Source organism: Cryptotermes secundus, unplaced genomic scaffold (assembly GCF_002891405.2).
Source record: "Cryptotermes secundus unplaced genomic scaffold, Csec_1.0 scaffold19, whole genome shotgun sequence".
NCBI classification, from domain to species: Eukaryota; Metazoa; Arthropoda; class Insecta; order Blattodea; family Kalotermitidae; genus Cryptotermes; species Cryptotermes secundus.
In genome coordinates, this window is record NW_019729897.1 from 830197 (window position 1) to 855899 (window position 25703).

At 42.6% G+C, this 25703-nt stretch overlaps 1 protein-coding gene across 2 annotated transcripts in view; it reads right to left on the reverse strand.

Moving 5' to 3' along the window:
• Nucleotides 1–24601, reverse strand: part of LOC111865708 (glutamate synthase [NADH], amyloplastic) — a 141191-nt gene extending 116590 nt beyond the window's left edge. For both annotated transcript variants that reach the window (XM_023853939.2, XM_023853938.2), the window contains exons 1-2: nt 24239–24601; nt 6475–6597 (exon numbers count right to left, since the gene is read on the reverse strand). In XM_023853939.2, coding sequence (XP_023709707.1) covers nt 6475–6591 — 117 coding nt within the window. In that variant the 5' untranslated portion in view covers nt 6592–6597; nt 24239–24601. The remainder of the gene's footprint in view (nt 1–6474; nt 6598–24238) is intronic.
• Between the last annotated feature and the right edge of the window lie 1102 nt (nt 24602–25703).

Below are 25703 nucleotides of genomic sequence, written 5' to 3' on the forward strand. Positions count from 1 at the left end.
AGTTCTGGAAATTTAGCTTTCTTTCCGCGGAAAGATTGTAGATTTTGTGGCCTTTTTTCAAGGGCATCTTTCGTTAGTATCCATCTTCGCACATATTTTTCGTCAACGTCGAATTTTCTCCCTGCTGCTCGATTTCCGTGTTCTTGTGCGTAACGCACCACTTGAAGTTTAAATTTAGACGTATAACCTGCTCTTACTCGACCCATGTTTCACTCAGAACTAACCAGGCAAGTCAAGTAAAGGCGAAAAGGTTATAACTCTCCCCCGCAATGCCTTTGTTCCGAGCGGTACCGTTATTTTCGCTAGTTGCGAACTTAGGAATGTTAAACGTTGCCAAATTTCGGAATAATTTCTACTCCTGAAATAATATTCCAAGAAAATTATTTTTTCTATAATTTCTGTCTGAAAATTGTGCTGCGGCCTATACATGCGTAAATACGGTATCAATGCAGTACGTTAATATAAACTGAATCTGATACAAAAGGAAGGAGATAAGTAGACCTGCTTCTTTACTGAATCTGTACTGCCTAGCATACCTCACCTTCAAGGGATTCACCCAGTCTTGAGATACAAGCTTCTGGAGACGTAGCGAAGTATTCTCTGCTTAAAACATCTTTGAGGGTACGTCATTACAGTGACGGAAATCATAACGTCATCGCTCTCTTTTCAACATACGATTGGAACCAAAATCGCCATATCGGACATCTCGTTAAACACAGGACTTAAGGTGGCACACCCAGGTATAACATAATATCAAAGATGTTTTGGTTATGGGTTAACACGAGCTTCTTTACTTATGGTTCTAAGTAAATAAGGGTTTATTATGGACCAATATGGTTGAAGACAGGAATTTTCCAACAACGCTAGGTGGAAATCTCTTATATCGAATTTGCATAAAACCTGAGAAATGTTTTCTTATATACATGAAAAAATCCAATCATGGCCTTGCGTAAAATTAGCTCTTATTATTATGTGTAAATAAGTTTTAAAATTTTAATTTCTCACAGAAGTTTGGTAAAAATCTCCCATATGGAATTTGAAGAACATGTTCAGTGGTTCAGACAGCGATATTAAGTTGAGGCAGACAGACAAAACCTCCAAAAAAAGGCGCCGTTTTCATTTTCTCATAAAAGCAGCTTATACGAAAAGCACTGTAACACTGAGAAAAATCGATGTCGCCATATTGAGGGATTCACACGTTTTCAGCAGCCCTCAATACGTCTAACTTCAGCGAAGGTAAAGCTGTACATATGATTATTTAAATAGGCACCACGCCAAGAGGACGTATGGGGGAGTGTGACCCCACAGATTCTTAACGTTGACACTATATGTGAGTGGTCAGCTTCACATCCCAGTCGCTTTGACCCTGCGGAAAGAGCCAGCGGCACCCAATGATTAGGATGATTGATGGGCACGGCCAGGAAACGATATAGACGCTGGGGAGATGAGAGAAGTATAATGCTGCAGCCTAGAATCGAACTCCGAATCCTCGGACTTCCAGCTCGTAGCCCATCGCTATACCGGCAGAGCTACCCCGATTAGAACCGCCGTGTATTTTCTACTCGACGCGATACGTGTAACTGCAGATAAGAGTTAAGTGGAGGGATATCTGAAAGTTAGGGTAACTACCGGACAGAGGAGCTGGTATGGAACCAAAGCGGTAAAAATGATTACATTTGTTAGTTTCCGGCGACTCGTGCTACTTCCATACTCACAGAGACGCCGAACACAAGTTAAGAACTCACATGCAGATTTTCTCTCCTGCGCCTGGCTTCATACCACGGCGGCCCGGGACCAATCATAAATGTGGCCACGTCAGATTTGTAACGGGTAAAGTGGTACAGTGGCAGGTTTCCTCTCAGGGTGCTTCAGTTTCCTTTCTGATTCCCAGTCCAAGGCATCCCAAGTTGCAACCTTTAAATCGTTAATCGCTGTACCCTTTCCACTAACATCAGTTCTGCATATGCAGCATTTCTTGCAACTCTTATATCACGTAGTTAAGTTGTCCCTGTGCTTAACTAATCAAGCATTACACCATAAAGACGTATGTGGAGTGGAAGTATAGATTAACATATTCTTGACCTCAGTACTAGTTGGAGGTGAGTGGTCAGCTTCACGTCCCGGCAGCTTTACCCCCGAGAAAAGAGCCCCACCTGCAACCATTGACTATGATGACGGGTGAGCCTCAGAGCCGGTCTGGATGATATGAAGAAGTATAACTTCTTTCTCCTACCGGGACTGCAACTCTGACCCCTTGGTCGTCCAGCCTGCAGCCAGTTGTTATACTGATTTCGCTATCCCGGCTCATACAGGGTGTTTCACGACTTTAGGGCATAACTGCAAGAGGTGATTTCATAGTTCTTTGTGATCAAAACAGTTCATATAAACATGTGTCCGATTTTGGACGGTTACGGAGTTATGACCGTTTTAAACTCAGAATAGAAGGTAACGATTACTGACAATAAACGGAACAAAACAATAACCCAGCATAATACATAATACATTTGAAGTATGACTGTAAAGTTAACTTCGTGAAATTACCTTTAATTTGAATTGATTGGTGCTTAAAGCTGATTTTCGAAAATGTCATCGCCGGCCGCAACACAGGCTGCCGATTGGTTGTGAACCGTGCCGGACATACCAACCCACCATGCCTTAGGTACTTCTCAGGTGTCGAGATAACGAGAATGCTCTGTCTGTAGCTGGTTAAAAATAGCGACCTGCCAGCTGAGAGACGCGGTTCATACGAGGGCGTGTACGGGAATGAAAAAAACGGACATAACTCCGTAACCGTCCAAAATCGGACACATGTTTATTTGAACTTTTTTGATCACAAAGACCTAGTAAATCACCTCCCGCAGTTATGCCCTAAGTCGTGAAACATCCTGTATATTATGCCATAAACCCCACGGATACGTAATCAGCCTTTCGCAGAGTGAGTCCGGTGATGAAATTAACACCGTTCAGCTTCTGTACAGACTGTAAGGTATAGTACTGCTTATACACGTCATATAACCGTTGTACCGCCATGACTCAGTCGTCAAATCCTCATCAGTAACAACGCAATACTCCATGAGGACAGGATTCTGTGCAAGTAATTTTTAACTCATTTCCCCTCTCTCCGGGTGTTGATTAGTAGGTTACGATGCGTAACGCTGTTCGTAACACGAATGCTATTCTTACTCCGAATTAGAATTCGAAAGGAAATCTCCTGAATTCATACAGCCTACTGCCTATGACAGTCGTGTAAGCATTCATTCTTTTTGCTGGCCAATGAGGATTTAAACCTGTCCACGCGCAACATCCTCCGGCTCCACTCGCATTTCCTGTCGCACGGCCTCTGTCTACTGCGAAGGTTAAGAATGGGTGGCTGCTTAATCAAGTACAGGGACAATTTAATTTTTTCTTCTTTACTGTTTTCACAACAGCTTCGGGGAAAAGTGTTGCACAGTATAATTATGTATTATTTAATATCTTGTGTTGAACGTGTCTTGTCTGCGAACAAACGACCTTGCCCCAGACAAATGTCGAGTTAAGATAGAGAGGCTAACGTTCGAAGGCAGACGTCACGTACTGTACAGTGTGTTCCATAAAACATACATTCAACGGGTGGTAACAATTTATATAAACCATAATACAGAGTTAGCTTAAAAGAAAGAGACAGTTTACGTGACTCGTGCTCGTGAAACTTACACGCGCAGCGCAAAAAAGTCGACAACACATGCAAGTGTAGAACTTCAAGTTCCACAAAAGACTGTGTGCAATATCTTGCGTATACGTTTACGAAAGTTCCCTTACCGGTTGCAATTATTGCAGATCCTCACTGAAAACGACAAAATCCTCCGTCACTCATTCTGTATGGACATGCAGCAACGGAAGGAAGCAAGTAATGATTTCTGTAACCGGCAGTTTTCGGTGACGAATCAACGTTCCACATTAGCGGTACGGTGAACAAACACAACGTTCGTATATGGGGAACTGAGAAACCGAGAGCTGTAGTAGAGCGTGTGAGGGATTCACCTAAAGTGAACGTTTTTTGTGCTGTATCCCGTAAAAGGGTGTGCCCATGTAAACTTCAGGGCATACTTTTCAAATCATGTAAGTATCTCGGCCATGCTATTAAAACTCTTCTTTCTGTAAAACTTTGAAAGTGTCTTTTCTTTTAGGCTAAACCTGTATACTGGAGTAAAAATGTCGCAAAACTTGTGAGAACTACTACCACTAGCCGTTTTGTAGCAGTTTACATGTAAACACAGCAATAAGGAAAAAGAGAATGTCAACAAATCCATTATTTGTTCTTATCATGTAGGTCGCAACGTTGCAGAAAACATACCGCACATAAGAGCACATTTCTTTTCACTGGCTCAACAGACCCCTTCGGCCCTGACCTTTGATTTTCAGTTTCATGATCATTTTGTAGACGGTAGAACTCCTTGGACGAGTGATCAGCCCATCGCAAGACCTCTTCCTAAACATACGACAACACCGACACAGAATGAACACACACACACATATATATATATAAACTTCCATGCCTTGTGTGGGATTCGAACCTACGATCCCGGCTTCCGAGCGAGTGAAGACAGTACATGCCTTAGACCGTGAAGCTACCGTGACCGGTGGCCGCGCCATAGCTCAAGCGGTTAGTCCCTGGCTTCCCACCGCGGAGGCCCGGGTTCGATTCCGGGTCTGGTCAAGTGGGATTTGTGGTGGACAAAGTGGCGCTGGGGCGGGTTTTCTCCGAGGGCTTCGGTTTCCCCTGTCAATCTTCATTCCACCAAATTCTCCATCATCATAATCACCCGGGGCAGGCTATAATAGGCCAATCAGTGGCCGCCGTGCCGAGTGGACCCAGTTGGACTCCACCCCCCACTAAGCGAATAAAAATAAATAATTAATTACTGTGACCGGCACATAAGACCACAGTGACAGATCAATCCTGTAGCCATATATACGTATTCGAAAAACGTCTTTCCGTGAAACGCTGGGCATTCCGCAAACCTTGCCGGCTTGTGCCCTTCCTTGGCAACTCCATTTTCGAGCCGTATGTCTGTCTGCCCGTACATGTCGGCACACAGAACGGAACAAAGACACTAACATCACTGAAGACCTCTTCACCTTCATACTCTATTTTTAGCTTTTTCATCGACAATACCAACAGATGGCCGGGCGAATCAGTGAGGTGGGAAACGCTTTAGTATTTTACTGAAGAAAGTTTCAGCGAGTTGGGCAAATTCAACTATTATATTACGTTACATTTCAGCAACTAATATTTTTCGGCCTTATTTTCGCAAATATTGCTGTGTGGCCTATTTCACACGAGTACAATGCATTCTTTTATTAGCACCGTTAGTACCAGGTGTTTGGGTAAACACTGTGACCATCATCTCGTACATTTCCTAATATCGTATTTGTATTCTAATTGGCTCATATTGAGTCAAGCATTAATTAAAAATTAAAGATGGGTTATAATTCAAATTTCTATCTCTTGAAGGCTGATCACAGGTGCCGCGCGGTCTAAGGCATGAAATGTCTTCGCCCGCTCGAACACTGGGATCGTGGGTTCGAATCCCACTGAAGGCACTGATGTTTGTCTGTCTTTGTTTTGCGTTTGTGATGTCCTGTATAGGTTGAGGCCGCCGTCGGGTTGACCCNCCCCCCGTCCAAGGAGTCCTGCCGACTGTCTAAATTAAGAAACTGAAGGGAAATGAAGCCCCAAAGTGGAAGCAACAGGAAAGAAAAAGAGAATATGCCTGTAATCAGGAAACGAAATAAAAGCCGAAGCAGGCGTAGGGGCAGACGTCTCCATATCCATGTAAAATGTGCCAAGTTTTCTTAAAGATTGGACCCGCCTTTATTTTTCTCTTATCGCCAAAAAAGGTCGCTTAAAAATGTCCACAAACAAACTCCGTGGCCTTAGTCCGCAAGCGAACTATACCAACCGATCGACCGTCGCTTGTCGGCGAAGTTAGTGCCAACTTTAGCGGATAGAGGGTGTCACGTGGTCAGCGCAACGAATCCCAATGGCCGTTAATTTCGGTTTCCTAGACCGGAGCCTCTACTTTTCAATTCAAGTAGCTCCTCAGTTATCCTCACGAGGCTGAGTGGACCCCGTTCCAGACCCTCTACTTCTCAGAAAATCTGGTAGCGCCGGGAATCAAACCTGGGACCTCTGGATTTGTATCCAGTACAGAGGCGGTCCCCAACTATACACCGGTACCTTCTGAAAACCAGCAGAGACCTAATTCAGCGTGTTAAGAGGGGTTTGGGGAGCTGTTAACAGCTCAGTCGGTATTGTGACTAGCAGCGGTTACCTTCCTATGTCTCAATGCGACGCACGTCACGATTTCAGAGTCCATCTAAATTATCGTGAAGATGACTGCAATTACATGTGATCTGTAAAAGCGAAGTAAATAAGGTAATTGTTTCTTTTTCACCAATGAAACTCTGTCAACAGCAAACTGGATGCATTACCTTGTGAGATCGCCGTCCATCAATTGCCACGATGAAACCAACACCACATGCGTCCCTTTCATTGACGGGGTCGTATAAGCCATCTTTTGGCGGCAACGACCAGGGCTCGTGGGACATTAGGACCTGCCACAAGATAAAACAAAATTTCACTTAACACAGATCATTTAAAAAATTCGTGATTATTTAGTAGCGTTTATTAACACATAATGGCTCTACTATATACCTTTCTCTTCACTGACACCATTCTGTTTTATACCATAATGAAGATTCTAAAGGGTTCGTCCCTTTTGCTAGAAGGTTCAGACGTCACCCTCACTCCCTCCTTGAGGAGTGGCCAATTGCGCAGCTACTGAAGAATTTCACAGAATTTTATGGAACCCCAAGGTTCATTACCGTGTTCACAAGAATCCTCCAGCGGTCCCTATCCTATGCCAGATAAATCCAATCCATATCATCCCCTCTATCTCTCTGAGATCCATTTTAATATTGTTCACCCACCTACGCCTTGGTCTTCCGAGTGGTCTCCTTCCTTCTGGCTTTCCCACCAATATCCTACATGCATTTATCCTCTCCCCATTCGTGCTACATGCCCTGCCACCTCATCTTCCTTGACTTGATCATTCTAATTATACTTGGAGAAGCGTATAAGTTATGAGGCTCCTCATCATGCAGTTTTCTCCAACCTCCTGTCACTTCATCTCTCTTCGGTCCAATTATTTTCCTCAACACCCTGTTTGAACGTCTCCTTTGAGCATCTGTATGTATCATGCTGACCCAGGATTCCCTACAAGCTCTTCATAGAAAGCCACCTAATATTTTCAGCCAGATCATCCACTCGTATCATCGCAGCCAGGCTCACTGTATTCTATTTTAACGCCGTTCTCTTACTCCTTGGTACCTACAGAAAACCTTCACTCTACCGATTTTGTATTATTTCCAGTTTTCATTATTTCCACAAGCTGTCCCATCATCTTCGTAGAATATGTGATGGCTGAAACGTAACATTCAGGAAATGAGTTCTTTCGAACGTAAATATTAAATTTGTGGTCTTATGAGATGTGACATAGAGAAATGTTAACGTTTCAAAGTATGTTGTTGCCTCCACATTCTTATGTTCTTAAGATATAGGTGGCTGCTCCTTCCAAAATTCTGATTATCAGATTAGGTAGAAATCTTATCTTAGGAGACCGGTAACTCTAGTGCATAGAAGGTACACGTAGGCCTAAGACATAAAAATTCCATATTATGCAATATTCTCTTTTCTTTTGACAATTTACTTCTTTCGCGGCTAAAATGTCTTCGTATCTTCTATTCGAGCACTTCCGACTCGGCATCGGACTGAGTCTGTACTCATATGTAAGCGATAAAATTTATTTTTGTATATTTTAAACATTAATATTATACACACAGGAGATTAAAGCTCCCACGCTTCAAGTTAACTAGGTCTCAAGTATATGAGTGGCTAGTGGTCGTAAAAAATGAAAGGTAAAGCTATCCCTGTAACAGGCCGTGGAGGACCATAGGGTTTCAGACGTCGAGGATCCCACATTTTCTAGAAAATCGGCTCGCAGATAGCGCTGAGGTTGTCAGCCTTACGCGTCGACCGCCTTTTACCCCCAGGAAGATTCCTGGTACTCGTTTCTTTCAGAGGCTGAGTCGACCATAGGGCCATAGTGAGGCTGGAAGGGTTAGATCAACTGAAAAATCAAAAAACATCATCGGGATTCGAACCCGCGACCTTCGGGCTTGTAGCTATCGGGTGCCCCCCAGTGACCAATAAAGTTCATTTTTATATATTTTAAACAGTAATACTATATACAGGAGACTTAAAGCGCCTATGCTTCAAGCTAACTGTGTTTCAGGTACATAAATGGCTAATTCTCGTTGCTATAATATCCTTATCGCTTACTTCAAGAGATTGTGGCTTACTCTAACTGTATTTTTGCAAATGATGAACACATTTCCTGAATATACAGATCGCCCACCGCAGTGTACACGATGATGTTAGGAATATCTTGATCTCCTATGGGCAAAGGCTAATTTGCTGCATGATTTAAAGCAAGGATTGCATCACAGCTCCATATACGTCACATTCCAATGCATTTATTTGTTGCTTTCAAGTTGGAGCGCTCATTAACTGCAAACACTGTTATCTAACTGTGGCTGCTTTCTCGGTTTCTTAATCTTGTAGACAGTCGGTAGGATTCCTTGGACGGGGGATCAGGCCACCGCAAGGCCGCTACCTGCATACAGAATAAACGCACACAGATATTCATGCATAGAATGGGATTCGAACCCACGATTCCAGCTTTCGAGCGGTCGAAGACGGTTCATGCCTTAGACCACGCGGCCACTGTGATCAGCATTAACTGCAAACACAGCTACAAATTTATGAAGTAATCTCACTACCTAGTCTGTTGTATGGGTGTAAATCTTGGACAATTAAAGCAAGAGACACTCAGGAGAAATTAGATACTTAAGGACAGTCGAGGGCTGCACAAGACTAGACCATATTAGATACGAGGATACTAGGTAAGAACGGGGAAGCATCTTTCATTCAATACAAAATAGAATGAACCTAGACAAATTCATATTAATCATTCGCATAGAATAAATACAATAATTTGTGGTAAGAACTAATAGCCTACTTTCCTTTGATGCGACATGGACCTCCAACAATTCTTGACGCGGGAACGTGTTTGCCGAGTTGTTACCTAGCAACGATAGGAGGGATACACATACAGACCTAGAGATTGATGAAGTACGCCGTTCAAACGGGCTCAGGTGCCATGATACATATATCATGTTTAACAAAGAGGGGTGATTCACAGAGACACAGACAGCAAGGAGATCGCATAAGCCCACTTCAGGAAAATTGGCTAAAAAGTAAAGTTGCCCTTGTGCTTAATTAACTAAACATCATGCCACGAAGTCTAGGGGGGAGTGGAGTTATAGCCCCACTCTTTTTGACCACATCGCTAAATGGAGGTGAGCCATTCGTACTTAACTGAATGTCGAAACACATTCTACGATAATCTTGCAATTCTTGATCGTCCTGATCGGTATCTAGTCTACTTAAAGGTACTGAAACTAGATTTTGTTCACACATCGAGACCCACCATTCGTCACCATCATTAAATCTGATATGACGATACGTAACATCTTCATTTCATAACGTATCGCTAATTAGCTTTGAAAAATAATCGCTTTATCATCTCTGACGAAAAATCTGACCTTCGGCCCAATGTTTCCTCTTCTTCTTTCATACATTCTTTCTTTCTTTTCTTTTTCTTTCTTTCTGTTAGGCTCACAGCGTGTTTCTTGAAGAAACGTCGGACTAGCGCTTCTTGGGACTTCTTCCTTTTGGTATATTATCTCAACTGCGACAATTCTGTCTTCCGTCATTCGTGAGATATGATTATCCCAACCCGCTAGCCGTTTTAAGATCCATTCTCCTATTGGCTGAATTCCACATTGCTGTGTAATATCCTGGTTGGTAACATGACCTAATCTTCAAGAAAGTTGTCTTCTGGGTTTAGGCACCGTGTATTCTTCGTTTTGGCCGACGTTTCGGAGGAACGTAGCGCCTCCATCTTCAGAGCAGTTGAATAGCTGCGGAGAGCAGTAGCTGTAGCAGTAGCAGCTACTGCTCTCCGCAGCTATTCAACTGCCCTGAAGATGGAGGCGCTACGTTCCTCCGAAACGTCGGCCAAAACGAAGAATACACGGTGCCTAAACCCAGAAGACAACTTTCTTCATTGTCATCGCCGTGAAAACCTCAAAACTTACATGACCTAATCTTGTTTTCCCCAATTCCGTGGTATTAAATTCGGTTCACATCCTCGCAAACAATTTCCATACACTATAGCTCAGTTGGTAAAGCGACTGACTACGGGCTGGACGACTGAGGGTTCGGATTTCGAGTCCCTTAGGGTCAAGAATTTTCTCTCCTCCATGTCGTCCAGACCGGCTCTGGGGTCCACCCAACCTGCTGTCTAATGGGTATCGGGGGCTCTTTCCCCGTGGGTAAAGAGGCCGGGGCGTGAAGCTGACGACTCACCTACAACTGGTGCCGAGGTCAAGAAAATGTGGATCTATACATCCATTGCCCCATATGCCTTGATGGCGTAGTGCTTCATTAGTTAAGCACTGGGACAACATTACCTTATTACCTTTGACCATCATAATTCTGCATACGAGAATTTATCTCCGAAATAACCGTTTTCATGAAATCGACAATCAAAATTCTGGGGCTCATTACTCGATTCCCCCCACGCTTAGCTGTAGGCCAAAGCCCATTTCAATCTCGTTGATTTAAACACAATACATCAGACTACGTGAAGATCAGAATTGAGTGAGGATGCCTCAGGCATCTTCCATACCGACCAAACTACACAGTGTCAGAATAAGTTTAAGATCTCAGAAATTCTTCATTCTCAACGCCGTAAAAGTTCCAGATCTCATCTACCTGGGATCTATACATCCACTGCCCCGTACACCTTAATGGCGTAGTGCTTAATTAGTTAAGCACAGGGACAATTTTACCCACCGTCTACCTGCGAAAAGTTCACATCATTAGGCTCCTATTTAAGGAATTTCCTCTAACATAGATAAACTTAAAGCTCTTACTGTTGACGAACTCCATTAGGCAACTAGCAGCAGATTCCGTGTTAACTTTGCGCCCGTGCTACAATTCGGTGTACCTGTCGACGAGTTTATGCGAAGCTATTTTTACATTCACCAGACCAGCCGACCCAATTTACTACGGAGAAAGCGTGATTTGAGGCCAAGAATCGGCAAGCTTACTTGTGTAGAACTCACAGGGCCACTGTCTAGACCTGTCTGCCAAGAGGTTTCACTTGTTGTTTAAACAAGCCTGCGTAATATGTAGGGAACATATTTTTGTTATTGCTAGTGGGGTGGGACTAAGTCCCTTGTACTGCGGCCACTTCTGGCCTATTGTACCAGCCCCAGATGATAGGTGAGGGTGATTGTGGAGCAACTGGTGGAATGAAGACGGGCAGGGGAAACCGAAATACTCTGAGAAAACCTGCCCCAGCCCCACTTTGTCCACCACAAATCCCACTTGACCAGAACCGGGATCGAACCCGGGCCGCCGCGGTGGGAAGCCAGCGACTAACCGCTTGAGCTATGGCGCGGCCTGTAGGGAACATAAATAAACTTATCAATACCGGCTACAGTTTATAGGAAACTTATCTCATCATACAGATAAAGTACATAAATGGTAAAGATAAACAATTAACATCCGCAGTAAACGTTGCGTCTAAGTGGTACGCTGTGACGGTTTACCAAGGGCATGGTAGTTAAGTTCCACGCGTTCTGTTACTTTTTAGAAGGAAGTTGGCGATTAACTTAATTTTTCAGCTTTAAGTCCTTGGAATTTGACCCGATAACTATAGCTTAAATGTTAGCAAGAGCAGAGATTGTCGTATTTTGCTACTGACCCTCTCCAACTTGCCGATTAGAATATACAAAATGTAGAATTACGAATACAAGATTTTTAACCACCGTCCAGTGTGACTGAGACCGCCTCTATGGTCTAATGGTTAGAGTTCCTGGCTACAGATCCAGAGGTCCCGGGTTCGATTCCCGGCGCTACCACATTTTCTGAGAAATAGTGGGTTTGGGAGGGGTTCACTCAGCCTCGTGAGGATAACTGAGGAGCTATTTCAAGGAAATAGCGGCTCCGGTCTAGAAAACCGAGATTAAAGGCCGTGGGTATCCGTTGCGCTGACCACGCGACTCCCTCTATCCACTAAAGTTGACATCAACTTCGCCGACAAGCGGCGGTAGCTCGGTCGGTATAGTTAGTTTGCGAACTAAAGCCACGGAGTTTTTGTTTGTTCAAGGTGACTGATAAAAGTTTCGACAATCTTCAGAAGGATATAAACATTATATATTTCAACTAATGCTTAGATGTACATTGATTTGTTAAAACGTCTAAAAATTATTACAGTAAGTCTGTTTGCAAAGTAGTGTACAATATTTGTTCTAATCTAGAGACAATTTGTTTCGTGTCGTTACATACTTTCTCCTTAATGGAGGATGAATATATTCCATGGGGCGCTATCGTGGTCCAGTTTACAGGCTACACTGTGTTGTGGAATGTATTCATCTTCCGTTAAGGAGAAGTGTAAAGCACAACAGACCACTGTAGGTCTCGGTGCAAGGGCCGAGGAGGCCTACCCCTCATACATACATTCAAGGAGAAGTGTAACGATACGAAAGAAATTGGCTCTAGATTAGAACAAATATTGTACACTAATTTGGAAACAGACTTACTGTAATAATTTTAGACGTTTTAACATATCAATGTACATCTTACCATTAGTTAAAAGATATAACATTTATACCTGTATCTATGACATGTAATAGTAGTATCCATATGTGTTCATAATATCCTTCTGAAGATAGTGTTTTTGAGCGAAACATGTAAAAGATAAAAAATTAAAAACAACTTTTATCAATCACACTGGCCGCGCCATAGCTCAAGCGGTTAGTCCGTGGCTTCCCACCGTGGCGGCCCGGGTTCGATTCCGGGTCTGGTCAAGTGGGATTTGTGGTGGAAAAAGTGGCGCTGGGGCAGGTTTTCTCCGAGTACTTCGGTTTCCCCTGCCAATCTTCATTCCACCAATTGCTCCACAATCACCCTCACCTATCAGCTGGGGCTGGTACAATAGGCACAGAAGTGGCCGCAGTACAAGGAACTTAGTCCCACCCCACTAGGAATAAAAAAAAATCAATCACACTGGACGGTGGTAAAAAATCTTATATACAGTTACTAGTGTGACGGACCAAGATGAACCAAATTAAGTAGAATTACGTATTCAGAAAGTTTCTCCGAGACTGTAACCCACGACATTTTATGTTCGTACCGAGCTTTAGAGTTTAATTCCATCTGCAAATACGTGAATAACTGCAACAGGCGGCATTTATATATTTATTTATTTACGTTTTTGTAGCTCAGAATATGCCACATTTCGTTGAATGGTACGGTAATTTGCGAATGATTAATTGGAAAGGATGTTAATGAAAGTGGTCGTGGCCTAATTCGAGGCAGACCTTCTGTTCCTGCAGTTTCCTGCAAGGACTGAGGAAAACTACGAAAACCCTCGGTCATGACAGCCGGTCTGCAGCCGAGATTTGAACTCCGAATCTACCAAATATGAATGAATGTTGTTCACTCTACCGCCACGTTCAGTTAGATAGAAACATCTGACGTTAAACAACTACAGGTTTAATACCAGGAGATAATTTGAAAGGCTTTCGCAAATCGTTCGGCCATTCCGGCGGAAACCCTACGCGCTATTCGCATCAGATCGGTTGGCTCACATCCGATTTCATGGCGTGGTCGTGCAATTCTGTTTCAATATCAGCTCAATGAATCACTGAACTGCCTCATGTGCCGGCCCACTCACAAACACAGGCCTCATATTGTTACTGCTACTGTATTTGGCCTATTAGATAAGGTATCACGTCTCGGCCGTGTTATTTCCTGTGACGAAATGAAAAGTGTGTTACACAACGGAGCAGTGAGTTTTCATGTGTGATATCGGCTCCTATGGGACAAGCGGTTACGTAAGGAGAGTATCAAGATGTCGGCATAAACTTTAGGGTTTTACACTTCCAAACAGAAATCCGTGGTTCCAGTCCGTAAGCGAACTTCACCGACCGAGAGACCGCCGCTTGTCGGCGAAGTTAGTGCCAACTTTTGTGGATAGAGGGTGTCACGAGGTCAAAAAGCTGAGAGCGCACTGAAGAGAAACTGGATTTAAACAGTAATACACTCGAAAATTCCTCAGACGCCTTGCACAGGACACCGAATTTTTTTAAGTTTCGTTTCCAGTTTCAAGTTTTCTCATTCTCTGAAACGGAAATTTAACTCATGGAGATACTGTGATCTGATTGAGTTCTGCCTGCGTTTTGTTGACCTATGAGCTTAACGACTGCGTGCGAATGCAAAAACAAGCGCGAAGAGTGGACATGAGGGCCTTGTCTCTCTTCCGCTGGACTTGCCGAACGATTTGCAACAGGCTCTCAAGTAACCTACATGTAACTGCGGAATATCAATATAGTGCAGTGCATGACACTCTCCTGTTGATATGTTTTTAGGTATAGTATCAAAATTACATTTCTTTTCTTCATTTTGCTGACTAACTGTTGTCATGGACCAGGTACTGGTCAAGGCGACTGAGAAGTGCGAGCTAGTAAAGAACTAGGTTCTCTCAGAATTCACTTCCCTTTCTGGAAAAGAAAGTTTGTTCCGGGATGGCTACACTGAGTCTGAGTCTGAGTCTGAGTCTGAGTCTGAGTCTCTATGTCCCGCAGCCCACATTTGCGGTAGCTGGCCGATTTTTTTTTTTTTCGAAATCTATCGAACCCACGACGCCACTGGAGGTCGTTCAGAACTCGTACTTTTGAATTTCCTGTAATGTGTAATAACAACATGGCAGATATATTAACCTCCGAAGCGGGAAAATTATAAAGTGATTAAGTCCTGTCTACACGCACAGCTAAAGATAAAAATACGTATGTGTATCTCATATTCGTAGCATGTTTTTTTGTTGTTTTTTTTTCACTGGCCCTACAGCCCCCTTGGGCCCTGGCCCCAGATTTTCAGTTTCATGAGCATTTTACAGATAGTAGGACTCCTTGGATGAGTGATCAGCTGGTCGCAAGGCCGCTGCAAAAACACAGTACAACATAAACACAAAATAAACACATACACACACCAAACATCCATGCCCTGAGTGGGATTCGAACCCACGACCCCGGTTTCCAAGCGAGCGAAGACAGTACATGCCTTAGACCGCTCGGCTACCGTGACCGGCTTCGTAGCATGTATCAACACATAACACAGCAGTAAACCGACACTCAACACATTTCCTATTTCACATTTCTCATACCTAAACAACGTTTTCGGAGTAGGAATAATTTACAAGGATGTCTGCTCACAGAGACCATTCGACGTAACTCCAACTCATTTGCCATGAAAGGTGCGATGTACAGCGTAAATGATATAATACCTTCCTATTAAATAATACTGCAAGCATTTAACTTGAAAAAATCGCAACAGCGATTCGGTGAGTGATTTGAAAAGAAGAAAATACGGCGAATAAGCCTCTATGCGTGTCGACAAGCACGTGATCATTTGCAACATTTTATCAAAGTTAGATAAGTAAAACTTGTATGTGAAAACATATCCATAACAGCTAAAGATTCACGCGGTTTTTATGATCACCCTGTATAACGAATGCTGAAGAGGCGCCATTGGACCCTGGTGAATATGTTATACCCTACAATTTGGCTATTAATCATCAAAGAACTAATTACGTTAGTTATTTGTCAATATATACAAACACAGACAATGTGACTGTTAGCGTATCACCTGCATGAACAAAACATGTGAGTAAACATCTGCTTACAACGAAACTAATTCAGGAATATCCAACTTCAAACCAGAGAAAGGCCGCATGCATCGAGTCACAGCATTCCATATGATTAAATTATTACGCATTTTCGACAACGACATGAAAGAAGGTACCAAATTAAAATTGCGGATAATATGATCCACGTTAAGCTGTTTTGAACTGAAAACTTCGGCAACTCGACATGTCGAAAATTATTTTTAAATTGTTTTAAGGGAAAACTTCCCGTTCCAGACCCACTATTTCTCAGAAATTCTGGTAGCGCCGGGAATCGAACCCGGACCTCTGGATCTATAGCAAAGAACTGACCACTACCTCGTGAGGATAATTGAGGACGTATTTCAAGGAAATGGCGGCTCCGGTCTAGAAAACCGAAATTAACACCCTCAGTCTATGTTCCTCGCTTAATGTCAAAGACCAGGTTTCACACCCATACAGAACCACAGGCAAAATTATAGTTTCGTATATTCTAATTTTCACGTTAAATAAATTAAAATAAAAATACCACACACACATATATATATTCAGGGTGTCCCAGGAGGAATGTGCCAAACTTCGGGAGGGTGTCCCTTATGTTAAAGTGTGCCGATATAACCCAAAACACCTATGTCCAAAGTTGAACGGTTACGGAGATAATGGCCCGAGAAAAGTGTGGTCTTCTAGCGGGTCCACGGATTATACCTATCAGCTGAGAGGAATTATCTCTGTTTGTCCTTGACTGCCGTGATTCATCCTATCCGTGCTTATGGAGTTGGCTTTATCAGAACGCGCAGTCAGCACGTTACGTCATCGCTTACCATTCATGTGTCATGTACAGTGCTTGGAACTCTTAACGACAACTTTGAGATGGCATGCGAGTTTTTTGTACTTCAATTTTATGGCTTCATGTCACTCACAAGTTAGTTTGATGTTACGTACATTATTAACGTTACAGAATCCACATATTCCTGCCAGTTTTAATATCTATTTTGTAATCAACNTGGTTGGGGAGATTATGTATTCGTAAGGGAGACATGTTCCCATTATGCACTCACATTATGGCTCGGTACTCATGCATACAAACTGTAAGGTATCTTCATGCAGGACTTCTCGAAGCAACCAGGAAGCAACTATCGAAATATTACTGAACCGACCCTGCTTATCTTATAGATCTACACGTTTCAAATTCCCCTGTGAAAGTAATCTTATCTTCTCGTTGAGAGTGGGTGTAAAACTTATGGCGTGTGCAAAGAAACTTGAAATACGTCCGTGAGGAAGGAAAGCTGTTCCTCCAAGCTTCTTTTTACGAGGTAATTCGGCGGATATTACAAGTGATATAAAACACGACTGCATGCCACGTTAATACCATCTATAAATCCTGGATCTCTCTCTAAATATCTTCAAGAATCATACTGAAACCTGAGGAAGCTCTTCAGAATTGTTTTGGTCAACAAGCGCACAAGTGACAAATTATAATATCATTTAGAACTTGGCAACATTTCAAGGAATGGACCACCCACTCAGAGTGCAGTGACAGAAATATGAGTTTAACGGCCTGTAAACTGCTGCGGAGTTGCTATTGACAGCAGACATAATCGCTGATCTTAGCAAATATCTGCAAAGGTATCGCTAACCGTATAATACGGGTAAGGTAAGGGTATTCCTGGCCGGTCACGGTAGCCGAGCGGTCTAAGGCATGCACTGTCTTTGCTCGCTCGGAAGCCGGGGTCGTGGATTCGAATCCCACTCAGGGCATGGATGTCTGTGTGCGTTTTTCTGTGTTTGTGTACAGGTAGAGGCCTTGCGACGAGCTGATCACCCGCCCAAGGAGTCCTACCAAATGTGCAAGATCTAGAAAAACCGAAGTGAACGGAGAAGTTCATGGGGGTAGGCCTAGGACCATTGGGGCTGTAGTGCCAAGGAAAAAAAAGGCATTCCTGTGCTTAGCTAATTAAGCACTACGCCATTGAGACGCACGGGGGAGTGGATGTCTAGATCCACATTTTCTTGACCTCAGCAGTAGTTGGACGTGAGTGGTCAGCTTCACGCCCCAGCCCCTTTACCCCCGGAGAAAGAGCTCCCGGTGGACCCCACAGCCGGTCTGGACGAGTGGAGAAGAACATTTTCTTTACCCTACCGGGACTCGAACTCCGACCCCTCGGTCGTCCAGCCCATAGCCAGTCCCTATACCGACTGAGCTATCCCGGCTCCGTATAACAAGGGACAACATAAAACTTGACATGTGACTGAGCATGAAAATAACATGTGTAGGCCCTATATAACATTGACAGTATATTTTATATTATATTACGAGGTTCGACATTAAATGACGTTAAGATTTTGTCTTAACCGGGCCTACAATCCTAATGTTATCCATCACTGTCCTCCCAACTATTATAAACCACATCGAAACTACTGAGATGTTATGGAAAATATCGTCTCTAGTTACGGTCTCTACAATCTTTTAATTAGCATAATTTCTAAGAACTTAAAAAAAAAATCGGAAAGGACGTCCTGATAGAATATGTGGTAATGCTACGTAAAGGTAAAATTTTCAGCGAAGACAATGACTGAAGCATAAGCATTTTTATTTTCAAAAAAATTAATGTTATTAAAAAAAAATGCCTAGGAAATGTTCATCCGGCCCTCTGTAGCACATTCTTATAAATGTCTTATTCTTTCACAGCGGTCACCCCGCGGTTTTTAAACATCTCTCTTAACNAAAATTAGGAATTTTATTTATGAAGTAACAGAAGCCTTGCACAAATCCTTATTTTCCTCTAGTCTTGATAGCTCTATAACTGACTTTTCGGTATTCTTTCTTGCTGTTCTCAGTCAAGTCCATCAGTGTTGCCCTTTGGACACAACGTTGTATATACGTATTCAAGCTTACTTTAAGACGGTTTATTGACACGAAGGCACGACGGTTCATTTTTATCTCGCGGAACCACGGAGACGGGTCATTCCTGTAGTACCTTTCAATGCAACCTTCTCCCCTATCCCGTTTGGTGTTTTGACAGAATCTGTGAAGCTCCTCTTTACCTTTCTTTTTTCCGCTGGGAGTTAAGATCTGCCATTGGTAATAGTAATTGATTATCTCTGCCTTCTTTGATTGCTTGCTTTGCCTCCGAGTCCGCTAAGTGGGAGCGACTTTTAACGAGGGAAATATAAATAACATTTCTAAATATATTGCGGTTAGTACTCCGTCTCGTGAACAAGGAACCAATCGTCCAGTGATTGAGACTAGCTCTTTCTAAGGGGCCCAACTGAGTAGGTTAAACCTTCCTTATACACCTGAAGACGGAGACAGATCCAGTCTCCGAAACGTTGTGGTATTTTTGTCCTTTTTTATATACCGGACGATGGGTGAAGTCCAAAATAAGCCAAAAGAAGTAAGGAACCAACTGCAATATGGCAAACTAAAAGCGTGATTGGCTCCAATCTCTGTACAAAATTTTTCAAATAAGTCGGACATTCGGTAAGCTTCTTTTCATGAAATTAACATTTTTAACTGCTTCTTTAAATATTGCCTCTGTGGTCTAGTGGTGAGAGTTCCTGCCTACAGATCCAGAGGTCCCGGGTTCGGTTACCGGCGGTACAAGATTTTCTGAGAAGTAGAGGGTCTGGAACGGAGTCCACTGAGCCTCGTGAGGATAATTGAGGAGATAAGTAAAAGCAAGTAAAGCTATCCCTGTAACAGGCCATGAAAGCCCATAGGGTTGTAAGGTGTTGATGTTGCCACATTTTCTAGACAATCGGCTCATAGATGGCGGTAAGGTTCTCAGCCTTATGCGCCGGCCGCCCTTTATCCCCAAGAAAATTCCAAGAATATTCCTCGTACTCATTTCTGTTAGAGACTGAGTCAACCCCCAGGGTCATAGTGTGGCTGGAAGGATTAGGCAAATTGAAAAAGAATCCAATGACCTCATTGGGATTTGATCCCGCGACCTTCTGGCTTGTAGCATAGTACCTGAACCAACTACGCTAAGGAGCTACTTGATGGAAAGTAGAGGCTCCGGTCTAGATAACCAAAATTAACGACCGTGGGGATTCATTGCGCTTATCATGTGACACCCTCTATCCGTTAAAGTTGGCACTAATTTTTCCGAGAAGCGGCGGTCGCTCAGTCGGTATAGTTCACTTGCGGACTCGAGGCACGGAGTTTTTTCTTAAATGTTTCCCGTAAGATTGGAGGCATATATTGTACACTTTGAAAACCAAGTTCCATAATGGATAAACCGATTCCAAACATCAAAATGATTGCCTGCCTCCCACTACATATTTTAACAGTTCCACTATAATTTGTTGTCACATTTGTAATTTCTTTTCGATTACTCCTGTTCAGATTACTTTCTTCTGACGCCATTCATCCAATGTTGTGAATATGGCTAATTTAAGTAACACAGAAAGTCGTCCATGAGATCATTCTGCCGTACTTATCTCGCAGAAAATGTTGTTCAATATGAGATACACCGCTCTCGTGAAATTGGGACTATATGCCTAACCGAGTAACGGCGATTGATTCCGTTCTGTAATAGTACAAATTCTTCGGGGATGTTGTGTTACCACTACCAGAAAAGGTTATGAATTTTCATCAAATATCTCACTAAAAAAAAATACGGACTATATCCACTCAGGCCAGAAGAGCATTCTTCTCAGCAACTGTATGGGTGGGCCGCGCCATAGCACAAGAGGTTAGTCGCTGGCTTCCCACCGCGGCGGCCCGGGTTCAATCCCGGGTCTGGTTAAATGGGATTTGTGGTGGACAAATTGGCGTTGGGGCGGGTTTTCTCCGAGTACTTCGGTTTCCACTGCCAATCTTCATTCCACCAAATTCTCCATCATCATAATCACCCGGGGCAGCCTACAATAGGCCAATCATTGGCCGCCGTGCCGAGTGGACCCAGTTGGACTCCACCCTCCACTAAGCGAATTAAAAAAAAAAACTGTATGGGTAACTGTTCTCTTTCGGCACGCAATATGCAACTAGATACGAAGGCAGCAAGGATTTATGATTAACGGCAGTATTTTAAATAAGGCTGCATAATGAGGAGCTTCATAACTTGTACTCTTCTCCAAGTATAATTGGAATGATCAAGTCAAGGAGGATGAGGTGGGCATGGCATGTATAACAAATGGGGGAGAAGAGGAATGCATGTAGGATATTGGTGGGAAAGCCAGAAGGAAAGAGACCACTGGGAAGACCAAAGCATAGGTGTGTGGATAATGTTAAAATGGATCTTAAGAGACGTAGGATGGGATGGTATGGATTGGATTGATCTGGCTCAGGATAGGGACCAGCGGAACAGCGGCTCTTGTGAACACGGTAATGAACCTTCGGGTTCCATAAAATGTTGGGAAATTGTTGAGTAGTTGCAGAATCGGCGGCTACTCAAGAAGGGCTCAGCTCCACGAGTGAGAGAGTGAGCGAGTAAGCAAGTATGATGACTAAGGAATTGCACGAAGGACTTTAAATCACGTTTCCTTCTTGAAAATCTGTTAAATTCTATCAGTAAGTTAAGCATTCTTTGTCTCTAAGCGTCTTTTTATTTCTGACGGAATTAAGTTTTCATCTTCAAGAACTTAATTACAAAGAACAAACTTTCGTTTGCTATTTTAGTTATCTGCACACTGGATGAAATAATATTTCAAATACCCTTCATTAAATTACCAGATGTTCATGTTTATATTCTTGGAATGTGATTAACAGCGAAGTCACAGTCACTATATTGTTCAACTGCAACTAGTATCATATTCCATGCATTCACAGACAACTAACAGAAACATGTTATAAACTTATCTACAACTAAAAACGAATAGTCAAATACGCTGGGTTCGACTTAGCAGTTTGGATATGCTTCCATCACACACAATAATAATGTGATAATCTTCGAAAACAAATGCCAAACTTATGTTTGAAATTTATATTCCAATGGAACTACACATTTCAAACGAAATGATCTTCATTCAGCTTCAGAGTCCAGTACAGTAAATTACTGCTGGCCCTCGCCAGCACAGTCGTTCTTGGTTTCAGACCCCGTCGGGACCCATGACCTAATTTATGTTCCTTCCAAGACAGGTTGTATGTTTGGAAATGAGGTTTCCTCTTCGACGGGATGAAGGGTTTCTTTCTTTCTTTCTTTCTTTCTTTCTTTCTTTCTGAGTAGGTGCCACATTTCGCAGGCGCATACCCGCATTCACACAGCGTCCAGTAGGGTATTCATACTTAAATAGTACCGTAGACGCTTTGTCACTTTACTGCAATGAATAACATTTAAACACGATATATACAGGAAATCTGTCAATGCAGGCTTCTGCAGCAGATTATGCCTTGACTTAATTTGCTATTACGAAATGGCGGTTAGTCACGGTCGAGACATGTTCATGAATGCATACGGCACATTGTTGTAAACATCATCAGAAAGTAAGTTTATGATTGGTTATTTTCCAATAATATCACTTTCTATTATCTGGAACGGAAGCATATTTTTTTATTGCTAGTGGGGTGGGACTAAGTCCCTTGTACTACGGCCACTTCTGGCCTATTGTACCATCCCCAGATGATAGGGGAGGGTGATTGTGGAGCAATTGGTGGAATGAAGATTGGCGGGGGAAACCGAAGCACTCGGAGAAAACCTGCCACAGCGCCACTTTGTCCACCACAAATCCCACTTGACCAGACCTGGGATCCAACTTTCAAGCATATCTTAACTGTTGGTTTCAAGACATAGCAACATGATGCTTCAATACATAATTACGCATAACTTAAAATCTATCAGTATTTTAATACAAAAAAAAAAATAAACCCCGTGGCTTTAGTCCTCAAGCGAACCATTCCGACCGAGCGACCGCCGCTTGCCGGCGAAGTTAAAGCCAACTTTAGCGGATAGGGTGCGTCGCGTGGTCAGGGCAACGAATCCCGACGGCCATTAATTTCGGTTTTATAGACTGGAGCCACAGCTTTTCAATTCAGTAACGCCTCAATTATCTTCACGAGGCTGAGTGGACCCATTTCCAGACCCACTACTTCTCAGAAAATCTGGTAGCGCAGGGAATCGAACCTCTAGATCTGTAGTCAGGAACTCTGACAAGATCAAAGACTTTTTATTTTCTCAATTAAAATATAAAATGAGAATACATATAATGACCTATCAAAATTTTAATATTAATTTCGAGCAACTGAGTTTACATTACGTTAACTCATAATCCGCTACCCAGTGAATTATTCCCGGGACAGATTGACTGGTCGCGACCCACAGTTTAAAGAACTTGATAGACGATTCTGAACTGCAGGCGCCATCTGTTTCCTCGAATAATACAAACGTAAGAAAATTATATTGATACTTACGGTGTAAATGCAATTTCGGGATCTGTCTTTGTTCGCACAGTTTGAAAAAATTCAGTACTTCAATAGTTTCTTTTTTTTCCTTCGGTGATTCAAGCTTCTTGTGTATTCCGTACCGTCCTTTTTACGAAAGATTGGATGGATCACTGAAAATAGTCATGTTCAAGAAACTTCCACCGGCTTTCTCTACGTTACTTTTTATTCATGAATAATAGCATCACGATATCCTGTCGCCTTACGAACACACTAGAAAGTCATGTGGTTTGTATCTTATCTAACCATCGGGAATAGTCCATTCACGCTACGCTTAGAATGTCATTAACCTGCAAGCAAACAATCTATTTTTCATTGGGATCCGTCCAAGAACTGTTGTGTTACCACGGATCCCAATAAAGAATTGGAAACAATCTACGTTTCCTGAATCAATCAGAGATGTGTATTAGGATTCCAGTTTATTCCGTTGTATAATCTTATGTATAATGTTTACATAAAATTATAAAAACGTCTTTAAATCCTTGCTGTGATAACCTTTCGCGATTTAGGAGCGTAGGGTTATATAAAGATTTGATTATGCCAAGGTCAATTATCTAACCAATGATCTGTATGACATAATCAGTCTGGACACTAAATAACTGTCACTATTAATTTTATAGCTACTTTCTTAACAGAAACGCTTGGAGTTTATAGGAACGAAGGAGGGACAAAGTGCTCATCCTTCCCAAGACTAAAGTTTCCTACTATAACAATTGCAGAAACCTCCAAGGAGCCCTGGTGAGCTCCGCACTGTACATTGTACTACATTCTCATGCAAGACACATAACTGTTTACGTTGTGGGCATGTTTCCGGTCCTAAGGATCTACAACAAACCTATTATCTGTAACAACACACCAATACCTTTGCATGACGTGTATTGCTACCAAAGTACAGCAATATTACTGCATCTGTAATATTGGTTTCTGCGCATTAGCTAACTTTTAAACATAAGCTTACCTTGCGTGTCCTTCCGATTTCGATTTCACGGACAGCGAAAAACACTTCTGCCTAAACCCGACAAACAAAACTCAAATTATGCTTATGCTGCCACAGAATACGAATTCTATTGACCACGTCTATGGCCCAAAACAGTTGAACAGCGCACTCAAGTTGTCTTCGATATTAACAATATGCACTCGTAGCGCAAAATAACGGATAATGGGTATGTATTTCAATTGTTTATGCTGCCTTAAAATTATGATCACAGAAACTCTTCAATATTTTTATAGGAGATATGCAAGTCTTTATTTTCCAATTCAGTAAGACATGGACCGGTTTAACGCGGCAACACACAACTACACCATCAACGATCGCACTCTCTGCCGGTATTGACGCGCCGACAAGGCCGACAAGCACAAGCTTCTGGTCCGTAGCTTTAGGCATGCGCACTTCACGTGATCGATTGGCCAACCACGGCTCAGAAAGGTCGCATTCACTCACAGACCGTGGTGGAGTAAGGTTATGAGTAGGTCTCCATCCGTACCTTCCGTAGGGTTCACAGTGTTCCTCATTGCGCCAAATTCAATTAACGTTACGGCGCTGTTGCAGTTTAGTTTGTACATTATCGTAACTTACAGCAACATTTTGTCATGACATGCAGTTTCGATGTTCGATTAAGTCACATACGGTAAATGGAATCACTGATGTTGTAGAAATCAGTGGTAATTGCATTTTCATTTGTACATTTGTGAATCTCCGAATGTAATTCTGCACTAGTTCCTTATGTTCACATCCTGCAGTTCTTCATAACTGACAACTTTTGTTATCATTTCCTTTGTTTTGCTGAATGTAACGTGTCTAGTCGTAGCGGTTCGGATCTATGATGTAAATGAAGAACAGTCCTAAAGACGTCTTACGGTCGACGTATTTACTTTTTAAGCACAAATGTTGGTAAAAAGTTCGTACGCATATTTAACATATTTTTTTAACAATTCTGCTGAAGTGGATAACCAGAACATTGGAAGTCAGTTATAAAGTAATGCCAGTTCATTTTTACCAACACACAGACAAGACGATGTGTCAGGCAAAAATCCCCCAAACAACCCTTAACGCCAAAATTATTATTTCAAGACGAAGGGCAGAATGAACTACGACTGTCTTCCGAAAGGTAAATTTTAATATACTAAGGTGAAAGAGACATTGGTAAACCAGGGAGGAGATGGAGCTGAAGATCAGAGTAGGTTTCTTCCACCTAATCCCTCATTGTAGATGACGATGACCCTGATGATGATTAAAGTCCTCAATACACAGCTCTGAGACATATGCATGTGGCTGACTTGTATTTTCTGTTGCTGCTCTGCTATTCTAATCAGTGTCACTTCGCTTACTGGGGGGTAGAGTTCAGCTGGGTTCACTCGGCACGGCGGCCACTGATTGGCCTATTATAGCCTGCCCCGGGTGATTATGATGATGAATTTGGTAG